This window comes from Chlamydomonas reinhardtii, chromosome 7, assembly GCF_000002595.2.
Source record: "Chlamydomonas reinhardtii strain CC-503 cw92 mt+ chromosome 7, whole genome shotgun sequence".
In the NCBI taxonomy this organism is placed as follows: Eukaryota; Viridiplantae; Chlorophyta; class Chlorophyceae; order Chlamydomonadales; family Chlamydomonadaceae; genus Chlamydomonas; species Chlamydomonas reinhardtii.
This window is the reverse complement of record NC_057010.1, coordinates 2517386-2537208: the sequence shown is the minus strand read 5'-3', so window position 1 is coordinate 2537208 and position 19823 is coordinate 2517386. Positions and strand designations below refer to the sequence as shown.

Sequence of the window (19823 nt, the reverse complement as noted above, 5' to 3'; positions counted from 1 at the left end):
TTCGGATATCGGGTTCGGCCGACCGAGTTGGCACTTGCCAGGGGGGCGTCTACCGTACAGCGATCGCGCCGAGCCCGCGTATCTGATGCTAAGGGCTGCCTGCAAAAGTATTGCACTCAAGAACTTCCCTCAGTACACAACCCAAAAGCAAGATAGCAAGCGAACCTTACGCAAGCCAACAACCCTCAGCTTCCACCGCGGACGCTCACAGTGTAGCGGCGCTGCGCCCAAAACTTTCGCTTTAGCCTAGTCGAGCAAACTGGAGTCCTTCAATCCCCTCAGGCCGCTTGTGCGGCAGCAGTAGAGCCGCGAACAGAATGCCGTTCGGGAGCCAGTGGCTGGAGACCGAGGCGGCCTGCGGTGAGTTGCTTATCAAATCTTTGCGCCGGGCCCTAGAAACACATGCTATTGTGCTAGGCTCAATATGGGCAGGTTCTTTGGCAGTCTGGGGCATGGTGAAGGTCGCTTCTCCAAGGTCCCGCCTACTCACCCCGCTTGACTTTTTCGTCGCCTGGTCGCTTTACCTTCTGCAGACGTCCTGCAAGAGGACGGCGGACGACATGGCGCGCGCTGGATGTCCCTAGTGCAAGGCATTCGCCGCAGCCTTGACGTGCATCTCAAGTCATACTATAAGGCAAGTTTAGGCGTTTCCGGGCCTGGTGGAAACAGCGGGCACGTTTCTTGAGTTTGTCGGTGACAAATACATAAATCCTTTTGGTGGCCTGGAGGCGCTGTTCACGCGTTTTCGCGCGCTTCTCCAATGTTTTTATCTGTTCTGACCATATATTGCGTGTCTGCTGCGCAGATCGACACCGCATTCGCAACAGCGGCGCGTTATGCCTCCGCGAGCGACAAACTTCGCGTGCTCGCGCGTGCACTCACCGATACAGGACTCGTCGACTTCTGCTGGTGAGTTGGAATATATACTGCTTGCAGCGGGTGCAGCGGGTGCTGCCCGTCTTCCGCGCGGTTAGACAGCGCCTGCGGCAGACGTCACCCTCGCCTGTGACAAGCCAGGTGACAAGCTGCGGCTCCTCGCGTCCACGAAGCTTACCACCCGCCCGGCTGTCCATTCGCCCCGCTTGCTCACGCGCAGCGTGTACCTCGTGCACCCCACTTGCGGCACCTTCGGCGTGGCTGCTGTGTCTGGCGCCGGCTCGGAGCTGTATCCGCCCCTGCTGACCCAGGCCGTCAACCTGGGCGCCAAGCTGGGGGCCGACGTGTGCGCCAGCACCCCTGCGCTCAACGTCTTCACGCGCTCCGTGTTTCAGGTAAGCCAGCGCATTGTTAGCAGCTCTCCAGCTCAGTCCGGCTGGGCGCGTATGCTGCAGCAGCACAGCGCAGAACCGTGCGACCCTGCCTCACTTGACCTCCCCCTTGCCTCCCCTGTTTTGCCACGTACAGGTCCAGGACTCGAACTGGGCGGTGGAGGATGTGGTTGCCTCCAAGGCGCCCTGGTACTACGACTGCGCCTCCGCCGTCAACGGCTTCGGCCTGCCCCAGGAGGCGGCCTGGCTGCGGCGGGCGGGCATGCGTAGTGTGCTGGCCCTGCCCTGCATGGCTTCGGCGCACTCCGCCTCGCCCGCGGGCGCGCTGGGCTTCGGCCACGAAGGCTGCGGCTCCAGCAGCGACTCGGCAGTGACCGGCGTGCTGACGGTGGCGACGCGCCAGAAGACGCTGGACCACCTGTGAGTCCCGTACATGCATTTTGCGGCAGTTTGGCGAGGAAGGTGCAACTCCCTAGCTTTGTCGCTCTGGCCGCGCGTGAAATGAGTCCCGGTCCACTGACTCGCCTCTGACCTCTTTCGCCCTTGGCCACATGCTATATAACAGGCTGCTTCGCAAGCTGGAGGAGCTGTGCTGCCGCCTGGCTCCCATTGTGTCGGACGCCGTGTCCGAGCACTCCCGGCTGCTCAGCAACCGGCGGCTGGTGGGGCGCTACGAGTCCGTGTCGGAATTCGCGCACGCCGTTCTAGGCGAGATGCTGAACCTGGACCGCGCAGTCGCCGTCTCCGTTGCGGCCTCCAACGCGGTCGCGTCCGGCTCGGCTACGGGCCTGACGCCCTCGCAGGCGCGGCAGACGCAGCGGCAGGACTCGATCGCCGCTACCGCGGCGGTGGCAGCTGCCGGCGGCCGCTCGTGCAGCGGCAGCAAGCACGTGCCCGCATCCGCTGAGGCGCGGTTTGACGCTGCGGCTGCCGTTGAGGCTGCCAAGGCCGCAGGGTTCGGCTGGACCGCCCCCGCCAGCTCGGTCACGCCCACCTCAGTGTCTGCGTCGACCAAGACCTCGGGCTTCGCCAGCTGCCTCGCGCGCCTGCGCAGCAAGGGCCACGGCAGCAAGGCCGCTGCGGCTGCCGCCAGCTGCGCCTTCACCGAGGTGACCAGCGCCACCTGCGGCACCACCGCCGCGCCCACCTCGCCCACCTGCGCCTCCACGCCCACCACCGCCACCAGCGGCGCCACGCCATGCAGCAACGCCCTGCAGCAGTCGTCGCAGGAGGCGGTCTGGTCCGCGTCCTTCTCCGCCTCTCTTTCGCAGCAGCAGCAGCAGCAGCAGCGGGCCCAGCAACGGGCGCCTACTTGCGCCGAGGCCGCGCCCATGCAGCTGCAGCAGCTGCATGCCGCGGACACGTTTTGCTCCGCGACCAGCCGCGCCGTCACCGCCTGCGGCCTTAGCTCTGGAGCCGGCGGCCTGTCCACTGCCGTCACGGCGGCAGACGGCCTGCCCTCGGCAGTCACCTCCTCCGCGCTGCCCTCGGGCGCACTAGCCAGCGCTATCGCCTCGGGCGGCGCCCCTTGCAAGCCCGCCGCGACCTCGCCCCCTACCCAGAGCAACGCCACCGGCGCTGTCGCCACCCTCAACGTCTTCAAGTCGCTTGCGCCAGCGGCATCCCTACCGCTGCCGGCGGTGTGCACCGCCCTGTCCGCCCAATCGCCCTCGCCCACTGAGTGCGACATGTCAGATGAGCACGACGAGGAAGGGGCTAGCGACGAGCAGCAGCAGCGTCGCCAGTGCCTGCTGAGCGGGTCGGGCACGGCCCGCACGCTGCCTTCGCCCCCCGCTGAGATCATCGCCTCGGTGCGGGACCTGGTTGACATCGGCGCCTTCACCAGCGGCCTCGCGGCTGAGCCCACCGCCGCAGCGGCGCACAGCGGCGCAGCCTCGGCCATGGCTGCCAGCCGTGGCGACGCGCTGGCCCTGGAGGCGACACAGGCGTCGCGCAGCACCCGCAGCCTGTCGTGCCTGGAGTTCAGCGGCGCCAGTCTGTCGGTGGCGACCGCCGAGGCGCTGGCCAGCCCGGGCAACGGCAACAGCAGCGGTGTCCGGTCCGGGCGTGGCGGCGGTGGTGCCGGCACCGATGTGGTGGACACGGTGGCGCAGGCCGTGCAAGCGCACATGAAGTATGATAGCAGTGGCAGCCCGTTCTGCGGCGTACCCAGCCAGGAGCCGCAGCGCCAGCAACGGCACCAGCAGCAGCGGCCCCAGGAGGTAGGCCCCGGCTGCGCGTCGGCGGAGTGCTCCTCTGTGCGCAGTAGCGGCGATGGCCGCGACCTGTTGTACGGCCGTGACGCTGGCTTCATGATGGATGGCTCATCTACGTACGGCAGCGGCGAGTGGCACAGCGGCATCGCACCCGGCGGTGCCGGCGCCAGCGCTGGCGGCTGCGGCGGCTACATGCTGTCGAACAGCGGCTATTCGTCGCGCGGCGGCAGCCGCGTCATGCAGCGCGGCGTGCCCATCGAGCCCAGCATTGGCCCCATCAGCGTCGGCCTGTACGGTAGCACTGGCCCGTACGGCAGCGGCAGCGCGGCCGCCAGGGGCTTCGCAGCCTCGGCGTCCGCCGCCGCGGCGCCCTACGTTCGCGTCGGCGGCGGCGTTGCCAGCGCGTGCGCGTCCGAGCGCTCTGTCGCCAGCCGCGACACGACGGCAACGCTGGCGACCACCACGTTTGCGAGCAGCATGCCTATGGGCGCGGGCACCTCGACGACACAGCTGACGGCGTCATCCGCCGGAAACTGCGCAGCCGGCGCCAGCGCTCTTGACTTCTACGTCTGCGCCGCCGCCAGTGCAGCGCCTGACGGCGCCACCGCCGAGGGCGCCTGTGGCGCCTCTGCGGCGGCGGCGGCTGCCGGCCCCAGCAGCCGCTGGAGCCGCGACAGCGCCGCAGCTGCGGCGGCGATGTGGGGCAGCGAGGCGAGTGATGCCATCGCCGCCGCCATGCAGTTTACGTCGGGCGTGGCCCCGGCGCCGCGGGTGCCCATATCGTCCCAAGGCGCGGCGATGCTGGCAACGCACCGCACACGCGGCGGCTGCGCAGTCCCTCTGGGCGGCCCTTCTGGTGCCGGCCAGCTGTTTGGTATCCGCGAAAGCGGGCCCATGCCCAGCGCCTCCACGCTCATTGGCAGTGGCAGCGGCGGCCTGCCGCGCGGATGCAGGAGCGCGGGCAGCGCCAGCGGCTGTAACAGCGGCAGTGGCGCAAGTAGCGGTCCCTGCAGCAGCGGCGACGTGCGTGTGTCCATACTGGACCTGGCCTCAGCGGCGGGCATGACGGCGCGCGACGTGGTCAGTGGCAAAAGCGCTGCAAAGGAGCGTGTCGCCGTGGCCTGCGGGCCCGCGGCGGCTGCCCACCCAGCCCGCTGGTAGTGCCAAGCTCCAATCGAAGGTGCAACGCCTTTCGTTTGCGTGTGTGTCACCATGCGGGACAAGTTGTCACTGCGCCACTGCGTCCAAGTGCAGATGGAATCACTGATGAGAGACCAAACCTTCGGTCATTCTTTAGGGAGCTGATCGGGTGCAAGCCCGCTTTGTACAATGAGAGAAGAGCGAGCGAGAGTGAGGGGATTGCTGAATCGACGGTTGTTTGCCTTCACTTGATACGCGGATCGGGCATGCACGTGCGGTAATGCAGGACATGACGGTACGAGTGCAAATAATATCTTTATGTTTACGCCCCTTGGCGTTTCATCGGCACTACTATGATGGGCAGTGTGAGACAGCGGGCTGAGCCGTACTACTGCAACGAGACTTTCAGTGGTATACCGTACGGTTTCAGTACCCATGAAAGCGGTGTGCGCATGGTAAGCGGCTGCCCTCCTAATATTCCTTTTCTTGTGTCAGGCGTGTCACATGAGGAATGCTTGTGTGGACATTTGCAGAGGAAGACGTTGCCATTGTTTCACCAATATATGTCCTTCATTACCAGAACGGATGGAATGATTTCATGTCTTTTCCGGATCGTCAGGGGCAGGACGACTGCAGTGAGCAGACGCCGACGCCCACAGAGTGAACATAGAAGGGTCGGAAGCCGAGGGCACTTTCAAGAACAGAACTGCTTACTATAGGAAGTAACAGGGTTACTGTTGGTCGTGGCCTACAATGCGAGTTTGGCCAGTTTTGCTGTCCCAGAAATTCAGAATAATGTTGTTCTGTTGCGGCGCGGCATGTATATACACAGGTGCTGGGCGCTCGTTCGTGCGCCGTGGCGGCGGGTGGCAGGCTGGCAGTATGACCAAACCCGGGGTTTCGTGTGTGCGGAAAGCATTGGGTTGACGGGCACACCTGCCCGACAGCGGTTGCGTGTTCAGCCAGAGACGCGTGGCCTGTCGTTATTAATGTTGGTGAGCAAGTAAGATGAAACAAACACGATCTTACTGTTCGAGGAAGGATTGTCATGAGGCAGGACAATGAAGCAGTATCAAGCTCGATACAACACACCATAATTCCGCGAGCCGGAGGGAGATGGATGGTCGAGTTGCAAAGACGTTGAGAGAGCACTGTTTGTTGCATCAACCGTGAGGAGCGAAGAGACACTGAAGAGGAGTAGGCGGATGGTGTCACCGGATGCCCCCTAGTCAAAAGGATCGGAAGTTCCGGACGTGGGTGCCTGCTGTACATGTAAAACCCTTTGCATGCATCTCCACCGTTATCAACGATGCCTGTTTAATGGCTTACTACGCAGCCAGCCTCTGGGTGGCTGTAAAGAAGTTATACCCTCTGTAGTGCAGCCAAGATTATTAAGACCCTGGGCGCCAAGGGCTGCTCGGCGCGCACAGCGGCGGGGCGGAAGAAGCGAAAGACTGTGGTCGCTGACCACGCTCCGCGCCAGGGTGGGGGCTGCGCCAAGTGCACCGCCACTAAGATCTTGTGTCGGGGCCTGTGCACGCGGTGCTACAGCTGGGAGTTGCGCAAGAACGAGAACTGAAGCTTAGGAGGGCGGGTTTTGGCGTAGTAGACGCGCCAGTGTAGCGTTAGGTGTGTTCAGTGCCGGTACCTTGTAGATGGCTTGAGGCCCCTGGCGTCTACACAGCGTAGATGACCCCTCCCGCGCCATCTACGCCCACTAAAATTTCCCTAGGGGCACGCCCCCCAACCCCCCAAAACATCTACGTTCCCTGTCTAATATACCGCCAAATCGGCCCAAAACGTCTACACTCCGTAGATGCGCGGCCCCAAACCCCAAAAAATTTCTCCGCCTTCTGCGGATTTGAGGCAAATTTCTACAGCGTAGATGGAAGGTACGAGCGCTGGGTGTGTTGAGCATATGCGCAGACGTGAAGGAGTGACTTGCAGGCTTGGTATCATGACTTGACTGGTGGCAGCTGGCGAGAAGTATGCGCTTGCTGAGTGTGGGAAGGCTGTGGTGGAGAAGTAGCTTGCTGGGTGAGATTGGCCGATTGAGTACACAGCAGGGACTGCTATGGTTACACCGTACAGCCAGCAACGGATCGGACTGCACTCGTACGTGTCGCAACCAGCCTTTCTAAGTGGTTTTGCTGTTACCACTCAGCCTTAATGACCTAGTCCATGCAATCGCTCAGACGCTAACTGAGACACCCCGACACGACCGCCTGTCAAGACCGCCTGCTGTTGTGCTGTTTCACGGCTTTCTCTGGCTGCGGTTTGCTCTGCTGTTGCATCGCGATTGCTAGGCACCTGGTTTGGCTATGTGCCTGTGGAAACCGACCCCGGCTATGTCCGGGCGATGAGGTTGTTCGGCCTCAGACTGTGGAGGGGCTCAGCCCCTTTTCCCGTGACCGGGGAACACTTGTTCACGGCTTTCAACTGTCAACTTCACACAAGTACACTCAGACACAGGCTAGGGGTGTGGGGCATTGGGGAGGTGTTAACTGTGCTAGAGGTTCAACGCGAGGCTTGGGAGTGAGTGGCAAGGGATGGCACGCGTGGATGGCGTGTAATGTGTGTGCACACCGTGGCCATGCGAGCCCCAAAGCCCCATGGTGGTAGACGTTGGGCCATCGTCCGTCTACTGATTTGCAGTCAGTCCTCCCTGATGCTGCGGGGCTCAGCCCATTTTCCAGCTGTACCTTGTCCGCTTGTTCGTCTGTTTCTAACACCAAGCTACCCGCCCAGGCCTCTTGACCCTTCAGCACTCTCCCGATTCCCTGCTAACCCCGCAACTCCGCAAGCCTCCTGCCGGGTTTCGGCGACTCGGCACCCCTGCAGTGCTGACATGCAGGCCGCTGAAGTCAAAGTCAGCAAGAGCAGCGGTGATCGCTTTAAATTCAGCACAAATGACATGACTGGATATGGGCTGGTGCTACTCGTTGCAGAGGGAAAGCGCGCAGGGATTCAGGCCACAGCGTGGCTGGTCGTGGCACGCGTGTGCATATGGGTGGGGGAGCCGGATGCCTGGAGCAGGCAGTCCAGACGCCTTGACGTATACATGTATCCAATACCCGTAGCTCCCGGGCCCCGAGAGCCGCGGAGCAGGCTTCTGCGAGCACAGCCTCGATGGGCATGAGGCGAGGCCCTCTCGTCTCACGGCGCCCCGCTCAGCTTATTGTTGTCAGTTCCTAGTTGCGATAATTGTACTAGTTAGGAAGGACTTACTGGGAACGAAGTCTCTGCTTCTGTGTTGAACCCTGCCGAGATCTCCCGCGTCGAGCAAAGAAGTCCCGCAAGAGACTTGAAACGCGCGACGCAGTATTGCACTACTGCTTAGGTCTGGTGTTTAGGGGCTAAGCCCCCCCGCGGGCTCGGCGAAGTCGAAATGGGACAGAACCAGAGTGCACAAGGCCCGGGAGCGCCCGGCGAGGGCAAGAAGGACCAGGCAAGTGACTTTGTTTCAGATCCCGGGCTTGCTGGGTGTAGAACTGGGTTGGAACTGAGGACACTAGGCGAAAATTGCCCATGTGGTCATCGCAGGAAAAGAAGAAGAAGTACGAGCCCCCGGCTCCCCCTCCTCGTGTGGGAAAGAAGCAAAAGAAGCGCGATACGGCAGCCAGCCTGGGGGCAAAGCTGCCGACCGTGTACCCCACAGCCAAATGCAAGCTGCGATTGCTGAAGCTGGAGCGCATCAAGGACTACCTCCTCATGGAGGAGGAGTTTGTGCAAAACCAGGAGCAACTCAAGCCGCAGGAGGAGCGCAACGAGGAGGACCGCTCCAAGGTGCGGGGGGGGGGGGGAGCTACGGTGCGCGGGGGGGGGGGGGGAGGTGGGGGCTGCGCATGTCCGTTGCGTGGTACGCACCGGCGGGTTGGGACCGGTACCGATAGGCTTATCGGTACAACGTGGCTTCGCCGGTGTGGCATGGGGCTCAGGCGGCAGTTGACCGACGCGCCACCGTCGCGCGTCACCTCCCTCCTGCCTCCCCACATCACTGCAGGTGGACGACCTGCGCGGGACGCCCCTGAGTGTGGGCACCCTGGAGGAGATTATTGATGAGAAGTGAGGATTGGAGGACTGACGAATCCTGGGGCGGGTGGTGTTATGTCAAGAGACAAGGTTTGCCAGCATGACAGGCTGCCGCTCCTTGGTTGGGTGTGGTGTGGCTGGAACCAGAAACGGAGCCGCCGGGTTGGGGCTTGCAAGGGACTTCAGCTCGTATGACATGCAGTTCACAAATGCGCATGTTGGAACCACTGAAGACAGACAGCCCAAACCTCACAGCCCAACTCACCGCCCCATCGCCATTCTCTGCGCTTGCACGTTGTCGACTGTGCTGCCTCCCGCCTTCGCTGCCTCGGCCTCACCTCCTCCGCCCCCTCCCCCCAGCCACGCAATTGTGTCCTCGTCGGTGGGCCCCGAGTACTACGTGTGCATCCTGTCCTTTGTGGACAAGACGCAGCTGGAGCCGGGCTGCAGCGTGCTGCTGCACTACAAGGTGAGGGGCGCGTCAGCGCGGGCGGGGAACGGTATGGACTGGAGTGTGCGAGGTGGAATAGAGGCGATGTGTGTGTGCTGTGGAGTGGCATGACACGTTGGGGTGGGCAGTATTGTTGAAATAGATGTTTGGTATGGGCGTGCACGGTGATCACGGTTGTCCAGGTCGCGCACCGCCTCTTACGCCGCTTACAACCCGATACCCCGGACGACTGTAACACCACGGCGCAGAGCATGTCGGTGGTGGGCATCCTGAGCGATGAGACCGACCCCATGGTGTCGGTCATGAAGGTGAGCCGGATGATATATGCGTGTGCGTGCGTGTGCGCCCACGCGCGCGTGTGTGTGTGTGTGTGTGTGTGTGTGTGTGTGTGTGTGTGTAGTTCTTTCCAGCCCCTCCCTCCAAAAACAAATAAGGACTAACCCAGGGGGCGTGAGGGGGCGTGTGCCCAAGGAACGCTGGCCGACTGCTATGCCGCATTCCACCTCCCGCACGCCTCATCCCACCACCTCACGCCTCCACCACGCTCCTTTACTCCGACCACCGCCAACAAAGTAGCCAGTTGCAAATAGCCACCCAACATAGTGCAAAAACCACCAAACGCAAAAAGCACCAACCACACAACGCCAACGTCACTTTGAACCACCCAACCAACCCAACAGGTGGAGAAGGCGCCGCTGGAGAGCTATGCCGACGTGGGCGGGCTGGAGCCCCAGATCCAGGAGATCAAGGAGGCGGTGGAGCTGCCGCTCACACATCCCGAGCTGTACGAGGACATCGGGATAAAGCCGCCCAAGGTGCAGGCGGGGCGTGTGTATAGATACATACATATGCGTGTGCTCGAGGCCGGGGTGATGTGGGGGCTGAGGAGTGGGAGGATCTGCATCACACAACATCACCGTCTTTCGGCGGGAAGCAGGGATTGCATCAATGCGGCACGCGTGCGGGGTTGGGGCTGGGGGGTTGGGCAAGGTGAGGCGGGGAGGCCTGGCGGGGCAGGCTTGAGGTTGGGCCGCCGCGGGCGCCGCTCCGGCTCCACCAGTCGCACCACACCCCTCCTGCACTACGCACCCTGTAGTAGCACCCGCGACCGCTCCTCAGCGCACCGCCGCGAGTGCCTCACACGCCACTCCAAAGGCCCGCCACGAACCTCGCCACAAACCCGCGCCCGCCCGACCCCCAAGCTAACCAGCACAAACACGCGCGTGTCCGCAGGGCGTCATCCTGTACGGCGAGCCCGGCACCGGCAAGACGCTGCTGGCCAAGGCGGTGGCCAACTCCACCTCCGCCACCTTCCTGCGCGTGGTGGGCAGCGAGCTGATCCAGAAGTACCTGGGCGACGGGCCCAAGCTGGTGCGCGAGCTGTTCCGGGTGGCAGACGAGCTCGCGCCCTCCATCGTGTTCATCGGTGAGCAACGAAGTGAATGCGTTCCATCTCACGATGGCACAGCCGCTGGTTGACCGGTGTGGGGGTGTGAGGTGGGGACTGGGGTGGCGGACACGCCGCGCGGAGCGCTGTTTCCTGGACGGGAACGCCGCTGGGGATGGTGTGGGCTTGCGGGCGCAAGACCAGGTTGGGGCGTGTTCAGGTGCAGGTGCTCGGGAGGGGGTGGCGGGGCAAACGCGGACGCACGGCTGCACGACACGCGCACGCGCCCAAACGCATTCGCGGCTTTTGTCCACCTGACGTCCTCCTAAGCCCAATCCCGTCGCCTCCCTTCAACACCCCGCTTCCCCCATCTGCGGCCGCTGCACCTGGTTCTCCACTTCGCCAATCACCCTTGCATTCCCCCCACACAAACCTCGCCGCCCGCCCTACAGACGAGATCGACGCCATCGGCACCAAGCGCTACGACGCGCACAGCGGCGGCGAGCGCGAGATCCAGCGCACCATGCTTGAGCTGCTCAACCAACTGGACGGCTTTGACTCAATGAGCGACGTCAAGGTGCGCTTTGAGGGGGAAGGCATCCGTGCATACGAACGGTTTTAAGTTTTTGACAAGAGGCGACGCGACGGGGGCGGAGCGGGAAAGTATTGGGGTAATGCATTCTATGCCCTCTGGTGCGGCAAGGTATGTTCCCCGTTGGCGGGAAATTAGGCGGGAGTCGTGAAACACAGTTCCCAGCAATCAGGTCCCAGCAGTCAGTCAGGTCCCAACATAGGGGCGGTGCGGGGGGGTTCTTCCAATTCCAAAGACACACAGAGGGGGCTGCAAGGGTGTATCGCATTGTGGGCACCCAGAGCAACATACAGGCATACTGCACCGGTGCCGATGACCCGGGGGCCGGGGGCCTTTGTGCGGCCTGATGTGCGCATGGGGGGTGCGGCGCGTTGTTGCCGGGGGAAAAAGGCATGAGCTCGGGAGTCACCTGACACGGAATGGCACCACCTGCTCCGAAGCCACTCTTGTACCCTGTGGCACACACACACACACACACACACACACACACACACACACACACACACACACACACGCGCGCGCGCGCGCGCACACGTGGTGTGTTCGCCTTTCCTATCTTATTCATGAGCATACATATTCACACGCTCGTGCGCTTGGCCAGGTGATCATGGCCACCAACCGCATTGAGTCGCTGGACCCGGCGCTCATCCGCCCCGGCCGCATCGACCGCAAGATCGAGTTCCCGCTGCCCGACGCCAAGACCAAGCGCCGCATCTTTGGCATCCACACCGGCCGCATGACGCTGAGCGAGGATGTCAACCTGGAGGAGTTTGTCATGGCCAAGGTGCGGAGGGGGGTTGCAGCCTTGCAGGTTCTGCATGGGGTTCTGTCGTGGAGTTCTGTGATGTTGTCGGTACGGTACGGGGGGGGTGGGTAGTTTGAGCCATTCCCCAAAATATTAACGGGTGTGGCAGCAGGCGGAGAGGGTTGCACTGGGTGTCCATGGCGGGAGGGGAGGTGGCAGTGCGCGTGGTGCGCGTGCGAGTGCCTTGTCCAGGCTTTTTGCCTTGTCGTGAGCGTGCCGTGTCTGTCCGGCGGCCTCGGCGCCTTCAAACCCCAACCTGTACCCCCGGAACACCTGAGGCCCCGCCAACAAACGAACTGCAACCACACTGCCACGCAGGACGAGCTGAGCGGCGCCGACATCAAGGCCGTGTGTACCGAGGCGGGTCTGCTGGCGCTGCGCGAGCGCCGCATGCGCGTGACGCAGGTGCGTGCGTGCGCGTGTGTGTGCGATGTCCTGGAGCTCTGGAGAGCTGCACTGCTGGGACTACATATGTCCTGGCCACACTCCTGCTCGCACCAAACGCCCCTGTGCAGCAGCAGCCCTGTACTGCAGCAACTGCTTGCACGAGGGCGCGCATGACGCCGTGTGCCGTACATGGACTTGTCTCGACTCCGCGCCCGGCCCATCTTGCACGCTGCCTCTGCAGGCCGACTTCCGCAAGGCCAAGGAGAAGGTGCTCTACAAGAAGAAGGAGGGCGTGCCGGAGGGGTTGTACATGTAATGGGGGGATGCAAGACGACGACAGACAAAGCAACACATCCATCATGTGGTTGTGGGGTTTGCGTATGGCGTTGTGCTTGCGGTCCGTGCAAGCAAGCGAGTGCTTGTACCACGGTATTGATGCAGTGTGGAAGAGGGATGGCAAGTTCCTGCGGCGCAGCTCGGGCCGAGAGCACCCCGCTCGCAAGTTGTGTGCAGGCCGCTGCTGTGGGTTCTCTGCTGGCTGGCCCGCGTGTGCGGCTTGCCCGCGTGTGCGGCTGCGGGCAGCGCTTGATGTGGAAGCGCCATGACAAGTGTATGGCGCGCGGCAAGGCCAGTGTGTTCTGACGCGTGGTTTGTAAGAAAGTGGGCGCGTGTGGGAAGTGGGGCGACGCGCGTGCAGGGGTTCCTGAACCCCTGCGCGCGCGTGTGGATGAGATGTGGTAAGATGCGCTCACATTGAAGCTGTCCTCGTGTTGGTTGGCGGCATGCGCAAGCACGGCAGGGCGCTCTGGCTCCCACACTTTCCTTCAATCTCTGTGTCTGTGCTGCCACCAGGGTAGGCCAGCCTGTCCAGCAGCACGTACGGACTGACGTGGTACGGCCGGGGCTGCATGCAGCACTGGTCGCATCGGCAAGCATTTAGTTGTCAGCCCATCACCGATTCCGCGAACTGTTACAGCAGGATCTACTGGTAAATGCAAAGCGCGTTCCACCAAGCTGCGCGGTCATTTGGATTGCGAGCACGTTGCGTGCAACGTTGCGGTCTGCTGTCGAGGAGTCAAAGCTTCCAGTCGCATTCAGCCTCAAGTACTCGTGCCATGACTTCAGCAACTGCGGACCGGGCCGATGCAGTTTTGCAGTATTGGTGAGTCGTCAGTGCAGGCATTTGCACGTCATCGAGGCGCGAAAGCGCAGGAAGTGTGGCATCTAAGGGCGCCTCGTATGATATAATCGTAAAGACGTGTTTGCATGAAATGGATTCAGTATAGCCGCTTGCGTGACCCCAACGTCATCCCGCACCCAACCCCGCACCCCCGTGCCCGCACACCCCAAACGTACACACCAGGTTTGGCCCAGGCGTCGCGACTGCGGACGACTCGTATGTACCCCAAGACAAGCGGAAGCTGTGGTTTATGGGAGGGCCGGAAGTCGACCAGGTGCGGTGTGAAGCAACAAGGGGTGATTGGGTATTGGATACGGCATCCCTTGAAGATCCTTTGAATAATCAGTGCCTGCAGCTCAGCCAGACCCTGTGACTCCAGCTGCCCTTGCTGCGACTGACTTAAGCTTCCTGGCTGCCGCACAGTACATAACGGAGCACTTCAGTGCGGACGTGGAGGCGGTGCGCGATGGCACGTATGACGACTGGCGCAGCACCGCCAGCCCGCGGAGCACCGTGGCCGGCATCATCCTCATGGACCAATTCACCAGGTAGGTGTGTCGGGCTGTTTGCGAAGCATGAGGGGATGGGGTAGACACCGTGGAGTTACCAGGTGTATCCGCGCATGTGCGCGCGGCATTACAGCGAGCATGCAGTGCACCCGTGTTAGCCGCAATGCACCCTGTCGGCGCACACGGCACTCACACGCAACGCACGCCCCATTGTGTGCCCGCGGACAGGAACATCTTCCGCGGCAAGCCCGAGGCGTTCTCATTGGACAGCAAGGCGCTGTCCTGGGCGCAGCAGGCGGTGGTGGGTGGGGCGTGTGCGTGTGTGCGTGTGCGTGGGCATGGGCGCGTACCCGTGTGCTGGGCGTCTGTGCACGTGGCCTGTGACACGGACCGCCCTGAGGCACCGTCCCCACAGGCCGACGGCAGTGCCGCCCAGCTGCCCGCCGTGCTCAAGTACTTCCTGCTCATGCCCTACATGCACAGCGAGGAACTGGAGGTGCAGGAGGTGGGTCGGCGCGGCGGGGCTGTTGGAGGGGGAAACCCAGAGAGAGTTGTTTTACCATGCGCAGCTGCAAGGGGGCAGAGGCGTGGGAGGGGCAGGCGGCCAGGTGGGGGACCGGGCGCGACGGTCACTTCAGGATCCTGAACAACCATCCTCCGCCACCACCACCCGTCATCGAACGGATCGTGCCTTGAAACCCCCTTCCTCCTCTTGTCCTTGTGCCATCCGTACCTCGTGCTCTACTTGCGCTCACTCTGCAATCCCACCTTTCCCCCATGCTAGGCGGGCGTGGTGCTGTTCCGGCAGGCGGCGGAGGCGGCAGAGGCGGGCGGGCACGAGGCGGCGGCGGGCATGCTGCGCGCCGCGCTGTCGTACCAGGAGGCCCACCGCGACGTGATCAAGGCCTGGGGCCGCTTCCCGCACCGCAACGCCATCCTGGGCCGTGTCAGCACACCCGAGGAGCTGGCTGGGCTGGCGGACGGAAGCATCAGGAAGTTTTGAAGTTCTGGCTACTGAGTTCTAAGCCAGTTGTCAGCTGCTGTCGACTGGGGTCCGCAGGGGATAGCCACGACGGCCTAGGCTTGGGGCGAAGGTGTTGGGAAGGGTGGGGGCAGTGCGGCGCGCGAGGGGGGCGAGGGTGGTGACCGAGGCGGCATGCAGGGCGTGCCAGGAGCGCGCCGCGTGCGGTTACGTGCGACGTGATCACGGTGTCGTGACCTGGCATGTGACCGTGCATATCGTGTGACTGAGTGATTTGGGTGTGGTTTTGGCGTGTGGGAATAGGGGAACGTGCCCGAGGTTGGTTGGCTCGACACGGTGTATTGCATGGGAGGCCGGAGTACGGGTGATCCGAGAGAGGATATAGGTCGCGTCTGAGAGCGGCTAGAGCCGTCTCTCATTCCGATGTTTGCAGATCTGTTATGTCGGCCTCTGCAAATGGCCGTGTTGGCCACGGCGTAGGCGGCCTGAAGCGCATGCGTAGCGAGCGAGAGGGTGGCGCAAGACGATCACGTTCCGGCTTACATGTTGCCTCAGAGTTTAACGTCCACGCAACACGGGCACGGTGCTATGCTCCCATGTAGCCGTGAGTGCACCCACAGGCGGGCTTGCCGCCGCCTTTGTGTCCGCGGCATGGCCTACTTGCCCGTTAGCGGCATTGGCCACTGAGGGCCTAGACCCAGAGTCTCGCAAGACGGGCGATTCAACTAAGGACATTTGGGATGATGACGCTACCATGCATTTGTTGCGCAACGGCACTCACCGCGAGGGCACATCGCCACTAGAGCGGCGCCGCGCAGCACGACGCGCAGAGCGCTACCGCATGCAAGGTGGTGATCTAATTCTCATGGGGTTGGACGGCCGTACCAGGAAAGTGCCGCCGCCGCCTGAGCGCCTAGCAATAGTGAAGAAGACGCATGAGGATACCGGGCACTTCGGTATGCGTCGCACACAGGCGTTATTGCTCAATTCGTATTGGTGGCCGCAAATCTCAAACGATGTGGAGACAGTGCTCAAGCACTGTGAGGCCTGCAGCAGGGTGAACGCTACCTTTGGGTCACGCAATCCACAGCTAACGCCCTTGCCAATCGGGGGTCTGTTCTATCGCTGGGGCGTGGACCTGTGCGGACCTTTCCAGCCCACACAGCGTGGCCATCGGTACGTGATGATTTGCATTGAGCATTTCAGCAAGTACGTCATTTTAGTGCCCCTGACTGATAAGGAGGCATCCTGTACTTCGTTTGCCTTCCGGCAGCACGTGCTGGGACTGTACGGTGCGTGCGCCGAGGTGGTAACGGACCAGGGCAGTGAGTGGAAGGGGGAGTTTGCCTCTCTCTTGCAGGAATCGCTTATTGATCACCGCCAGACCTCAGCAGATCATCCGCAAGCGAACGGCTTGGCTGAGCGCTCTGTGCAGGTATGCAAGCGGTCTCTGCGTAAGATAGCACACAGCAATACCGGCAGTGAGCAATGGGACAAGTTTCTGCCTTACATCATGCTCGGTTACAACTGCTCTGTGCATTCTTCCACTAAAGTCAGCCCATATTCTATCTTACATGCCGTGGACCCAGTCACTCCACCGGCAATCAAAGAGCGTTTTGCCGAAGAAGTTAACCTCGACGACCCTGAAGCGGCCGCTCGTTCTATCATGCAACGTGGAACTGCTGTTAAGCGCAATATGACAATCGCAGGCGGTAACTTGCTGACGGCTCAGCACCGCGACAAGCTTCGTTACGCTGCGTTGCGCACTGGAGGCATGTCCCCGGTACTACGTAGGTTTGAAGTAGGTGACTACGTGTACTACAGGAACACCACAGCTCGCACTAGCTTAGAGGCGACAGCGCGGCCGGACATTTATCGTGTCATTGAGGCGCGTCCCTCAGGCGTGCTGGTGCTGGAGGGTAAGTGTGGCACGACTATTACAGCGCATGTGTCGCACTGCGCGCCCTGCCATCTGCCGATAGCGGACCAGGTTGTGGACCCGCGGCTGGCGCGGCCGGCCCCCACGCACCACTGTGAGGTATGCAAGTTCCCGGACGGGGAAGAGTGGATGCTGCTTTGTGACGCGTGCGGCACGGGATGGCATACGTACTGCTTGAAGCCACCTGTGAAGGAGATCCCGGAGGGAACCTGGGTTTGTCCTAACTGCACTAAGAAGGGTGTCACTCCCGAGGAAGTAGATGCCAAGGGCCCAACACCTGCACCACGCTCACTGCAACCGCCCATGCATCTGCGCAAACTGGTGGGAGCTACTGTCATGCGTGAAGGGAAGGGCAGGAACAGGAGGTCAAAACGGCAACTGGGCGTCGCCAGTTACGCGGGAAGGCGCGGGCGTGCTCACTATTTCACTGTCGAGTATGAGGATGGTGTGTCGGAGATGCTGTCGCTGCCTGAGCTCCGCAACAGGATTACCACCGCCAAGCCTACCAAGCACGCAGCTGCCGCTGCAAGTGTGGGCGAGCTGGGAGACCTGACCAACGTGGAGCATGCGCGTGGAGCTCTCTGCGCGTCCATGCCGGGCGAGCACATGGCTGAGAAGGCGGAGCGGCTGGCCTGTGCGGCGCGCACTGGACGGGTGCGTGCCCAGCCCATGACGGCGTCTGAGGTGGAGCAATTGTGCGAGGTCATTCCGCTGGATCTGTGTGGAAGCGTGTTTGTGCCGTGGAAGTGCAGTGATGAGGTAGTGGAAGTGCTTCGTAGCAACGGTTGTCGGGTGAGGTTTAGCATGGAGAAGGAGGATGTGCGATGTGTTGAGGAGAAGAGCTTTGAGAAGGCCAAGTCTGATGGTGTGTTTAATGGTGTGGCTTTACTAGATGTATCCCCGGAGATGGCAGATGTTGCCCTGCCGGCGGCTAGCAAGCATTCGAGTGTGTGTGTAGCTGCCAAGTTGCCTTGGGAGTATGTCACGCAGGCTGATTCGGCGCGCCTGAAGTGGTTGCGCTCGATGCAGCGGGAGCAGAAGTTGGTGGTGATTCCGTGTGGCACTTGTGTGTGGATTGTGATCTTTGCATCTGTGATGGCGCGGAGTGCCTTTGTGCGCACCACTGGCGGTCCGGTTGTGAGTGTTTCCATCTTTTAAGTGCGATCTTTATGCGTGTTTTTCAACTTAGCGCCTACTTATAGCAGTCTCGGCGTCTTTCCAATACGCTGTTGACTGGGGGGGGAGTCCCGCGTAGGCACGTGGAATGTCTGTGTACACACGTACGGGCGCGACAGCTGTCGTGTCCTGGCGTGTGAGCGTGCGTGCCGTGTCACACCGACCATTGGGTCCGGTCTTTGCATTTCCTCTTTATCATTAGCGTGCAGACAAGACAATAAGATTTACGTCCTGCATGATTTGGAGTCACGCTTGTATGCGCGGACTATAGAAAGATCTGTTTGGATAAGAGCGTCGTACTGCATGGAGGCAGCGACGTCTCGAGGCCAAGTGCGTGGGAGAGAGCCACCAGCCCGTCTTTTGGCTCTCGTCCCGAACGTGCGCCCCGTATTACAGACCAAGCCTAGTCTCGTTGTAATATTTGAGAGTCTGATCAACTCCTACGACGGGAATAGCGACATCTCCGGCCGGAGTCTGGAGCTAAGCCACACAGTACGTTGAGCAGGGCTGCGTAAACGCATTTGCCTTGTGTGCTTGTGTAGGTAACAGAGACACAAACCCCGCTGGCGCTCAAATCATTCTAACGGAAGAATGCCCACAGAGCGTTGGGGAGTTTAAGCCAGTTTGAGGACGGAGATCGCCATGAGGCGGACGTTGCCGAGTGCCGGAGCGAAACGCCGCGGTGGAGAGCATCTGCAAAATGCGAGAACTCGCGCAGTCGAAGGTGTTGACGAGTTCTGTAGGTTCATACATGGCAGTCATTGAAGTTGCGTATGTCGTGCTCATGTCTTTCAGTGTTTGAGACGCACACGTTGCATCGATGTTGGAGGCGCTGTATGCCCCAGCTCGCCCAGGAGCTCATAGGAGTGGTGCCCTGAATGCCCTGAGGCTCACTTGGTTGTGTTATGTCTGAGGTTCGCCATTAGCCGCCGTGAACGGAGCGACAGGCTCAACGCGCATGGCTATCACGCCCGCGAGCCCTCTCCATTGCGGTTCACACCAAGGCAGTGTAGGCATGGTTTGTGAGACTTTCAGACGCATGACTGCACTGAGACAGACGTACACGCACGCAGACTGGCAATATGCATACGGCACACCCTGCACAGGCCCAGACGTTGCAGACGAGCGCCGCATTGACATTGCGCCGCACGCTGGGGGGGGAGTCGCCGTCAGGCACACGAAACGTTCATTGTCCTATCATAGGGCGCGACAGCTGTCGTGACCTGGCATGTGACCGTGCATATCGTGTGACTGAGTGATTTGGGTGTGGTTTTGGCGTGTGGGAATAGGGGAACGTGCCCGAGGTTGGTTGGCTCGACACGGTGTATTGCATGGGAGGCCGGAGTACGGGTGATCCGAGAGAGGATATAGGTCGCGTCTGAGAGCGGCTAGAGCCGTCTCTCATTCCGATCCTAGGCGAGCTAGTCTTTGACCGTTCTATTGAGGGACCCGTCCTAGTGGACGTTAAACTCTGAGGCAACATGTAAGCCGGAACGTGATCGTCTTGCGCCACCCTCTCGCTCGCTACGCATGCGCTTCAGGCCGCCTACGCCGTGGCCAACACGGCCATTTGCAGAGGCCGACATAACAGATCTGCAAACAAGTCGCCGTCAGGCACACGAAACGTTCATTGTCCTATCATAGGGCGCGACAACGGGCAGGTGGGGCGGCTCTAGGCGGCTCGAAGCGCATTGTTTGCGTGCGCAAGAACTGAACGCGCGGGTCGTGTTGAATGCTGGTCGGTGCGGGTGCGAAAGGG

General features: G+C 61.6%; 3 protein-coding genes across 3 annotated transcripts; all 3 read left to right on the top strand.

Moving 5' to 3' along the window:
• The first annotated feature begins 115 nt into the window (after nt 1-115).
• Nucleotides 116-5912, top strand: CHLRE_07g329750v5 (uncharacterized protein). Its single transcript, XM_001690393.2, has 6 exons — nt 116-360; nt 534-634; nt 806-909; nt 1097-1271; nt 1405-1688; nt 1834-5912. Exons 1-6 carry the CDS (start codon nt 318-320, stop codon nt 4643-4645), a joined length of 3519 nt encoding a protein of 1172 aa, XP_001690445.1. The 5' UTR covers nt 116-317; the 3' UTR covers nt 4646-5912.
• A 1903-nt stretch (nt 5913-7815) lies between these two features.
• Nucleotides 7816-13118, top strand: CHLRE_07g329700v5 (uncharacterized protein). The gene is made up of 11 exons (XM_001690394.2): nt 7816-8072; nt 8168-8410; nt 8628-8689; nt 9017-9125; nt 9356-9415; nt 9788-9922; nt 10341-10533; nt 10947-11071; nt 11688-11870; nt 12210-12296; nt 12520-13118. The coding sequence occupies exons 1-11, from the start codon at nt 8013-8015 to the stop codon at nt 12592-12594; spliced, it is 1332 nt and encodes a 443-aa protein (XP_001690446.1). The 5' UTR covers nt 7816-8012; the 3' UTR covers nt 12595-13118.
• A 117-nt stretch (nt 13119-13235) lies between these two features.
• On the top strand, nt 13236-15808 carry CHLRE_07g329650v5 (uncharacterized protein). Its single transcript, XM_001690395.2, has 6 exons — nt 13236-13440; nt 13642-13732; nt 13882-14006; nt 14196-14268; nt 14383-14472; nt 14752-15808. The coding sequence occupies exons 1-6, from the start codon at nt 13394-13396 to the stop codon at nt 14968-14970; spliced, it is 645 nt and encodes a 214-aa protein (XP_001690447.2). The 5' UTR covers nt 13236-13393; the 3' UTR covers nt 14971-15808.
• Nucleotides 15809-19823: the final 4015 nt, after the last annotated feature.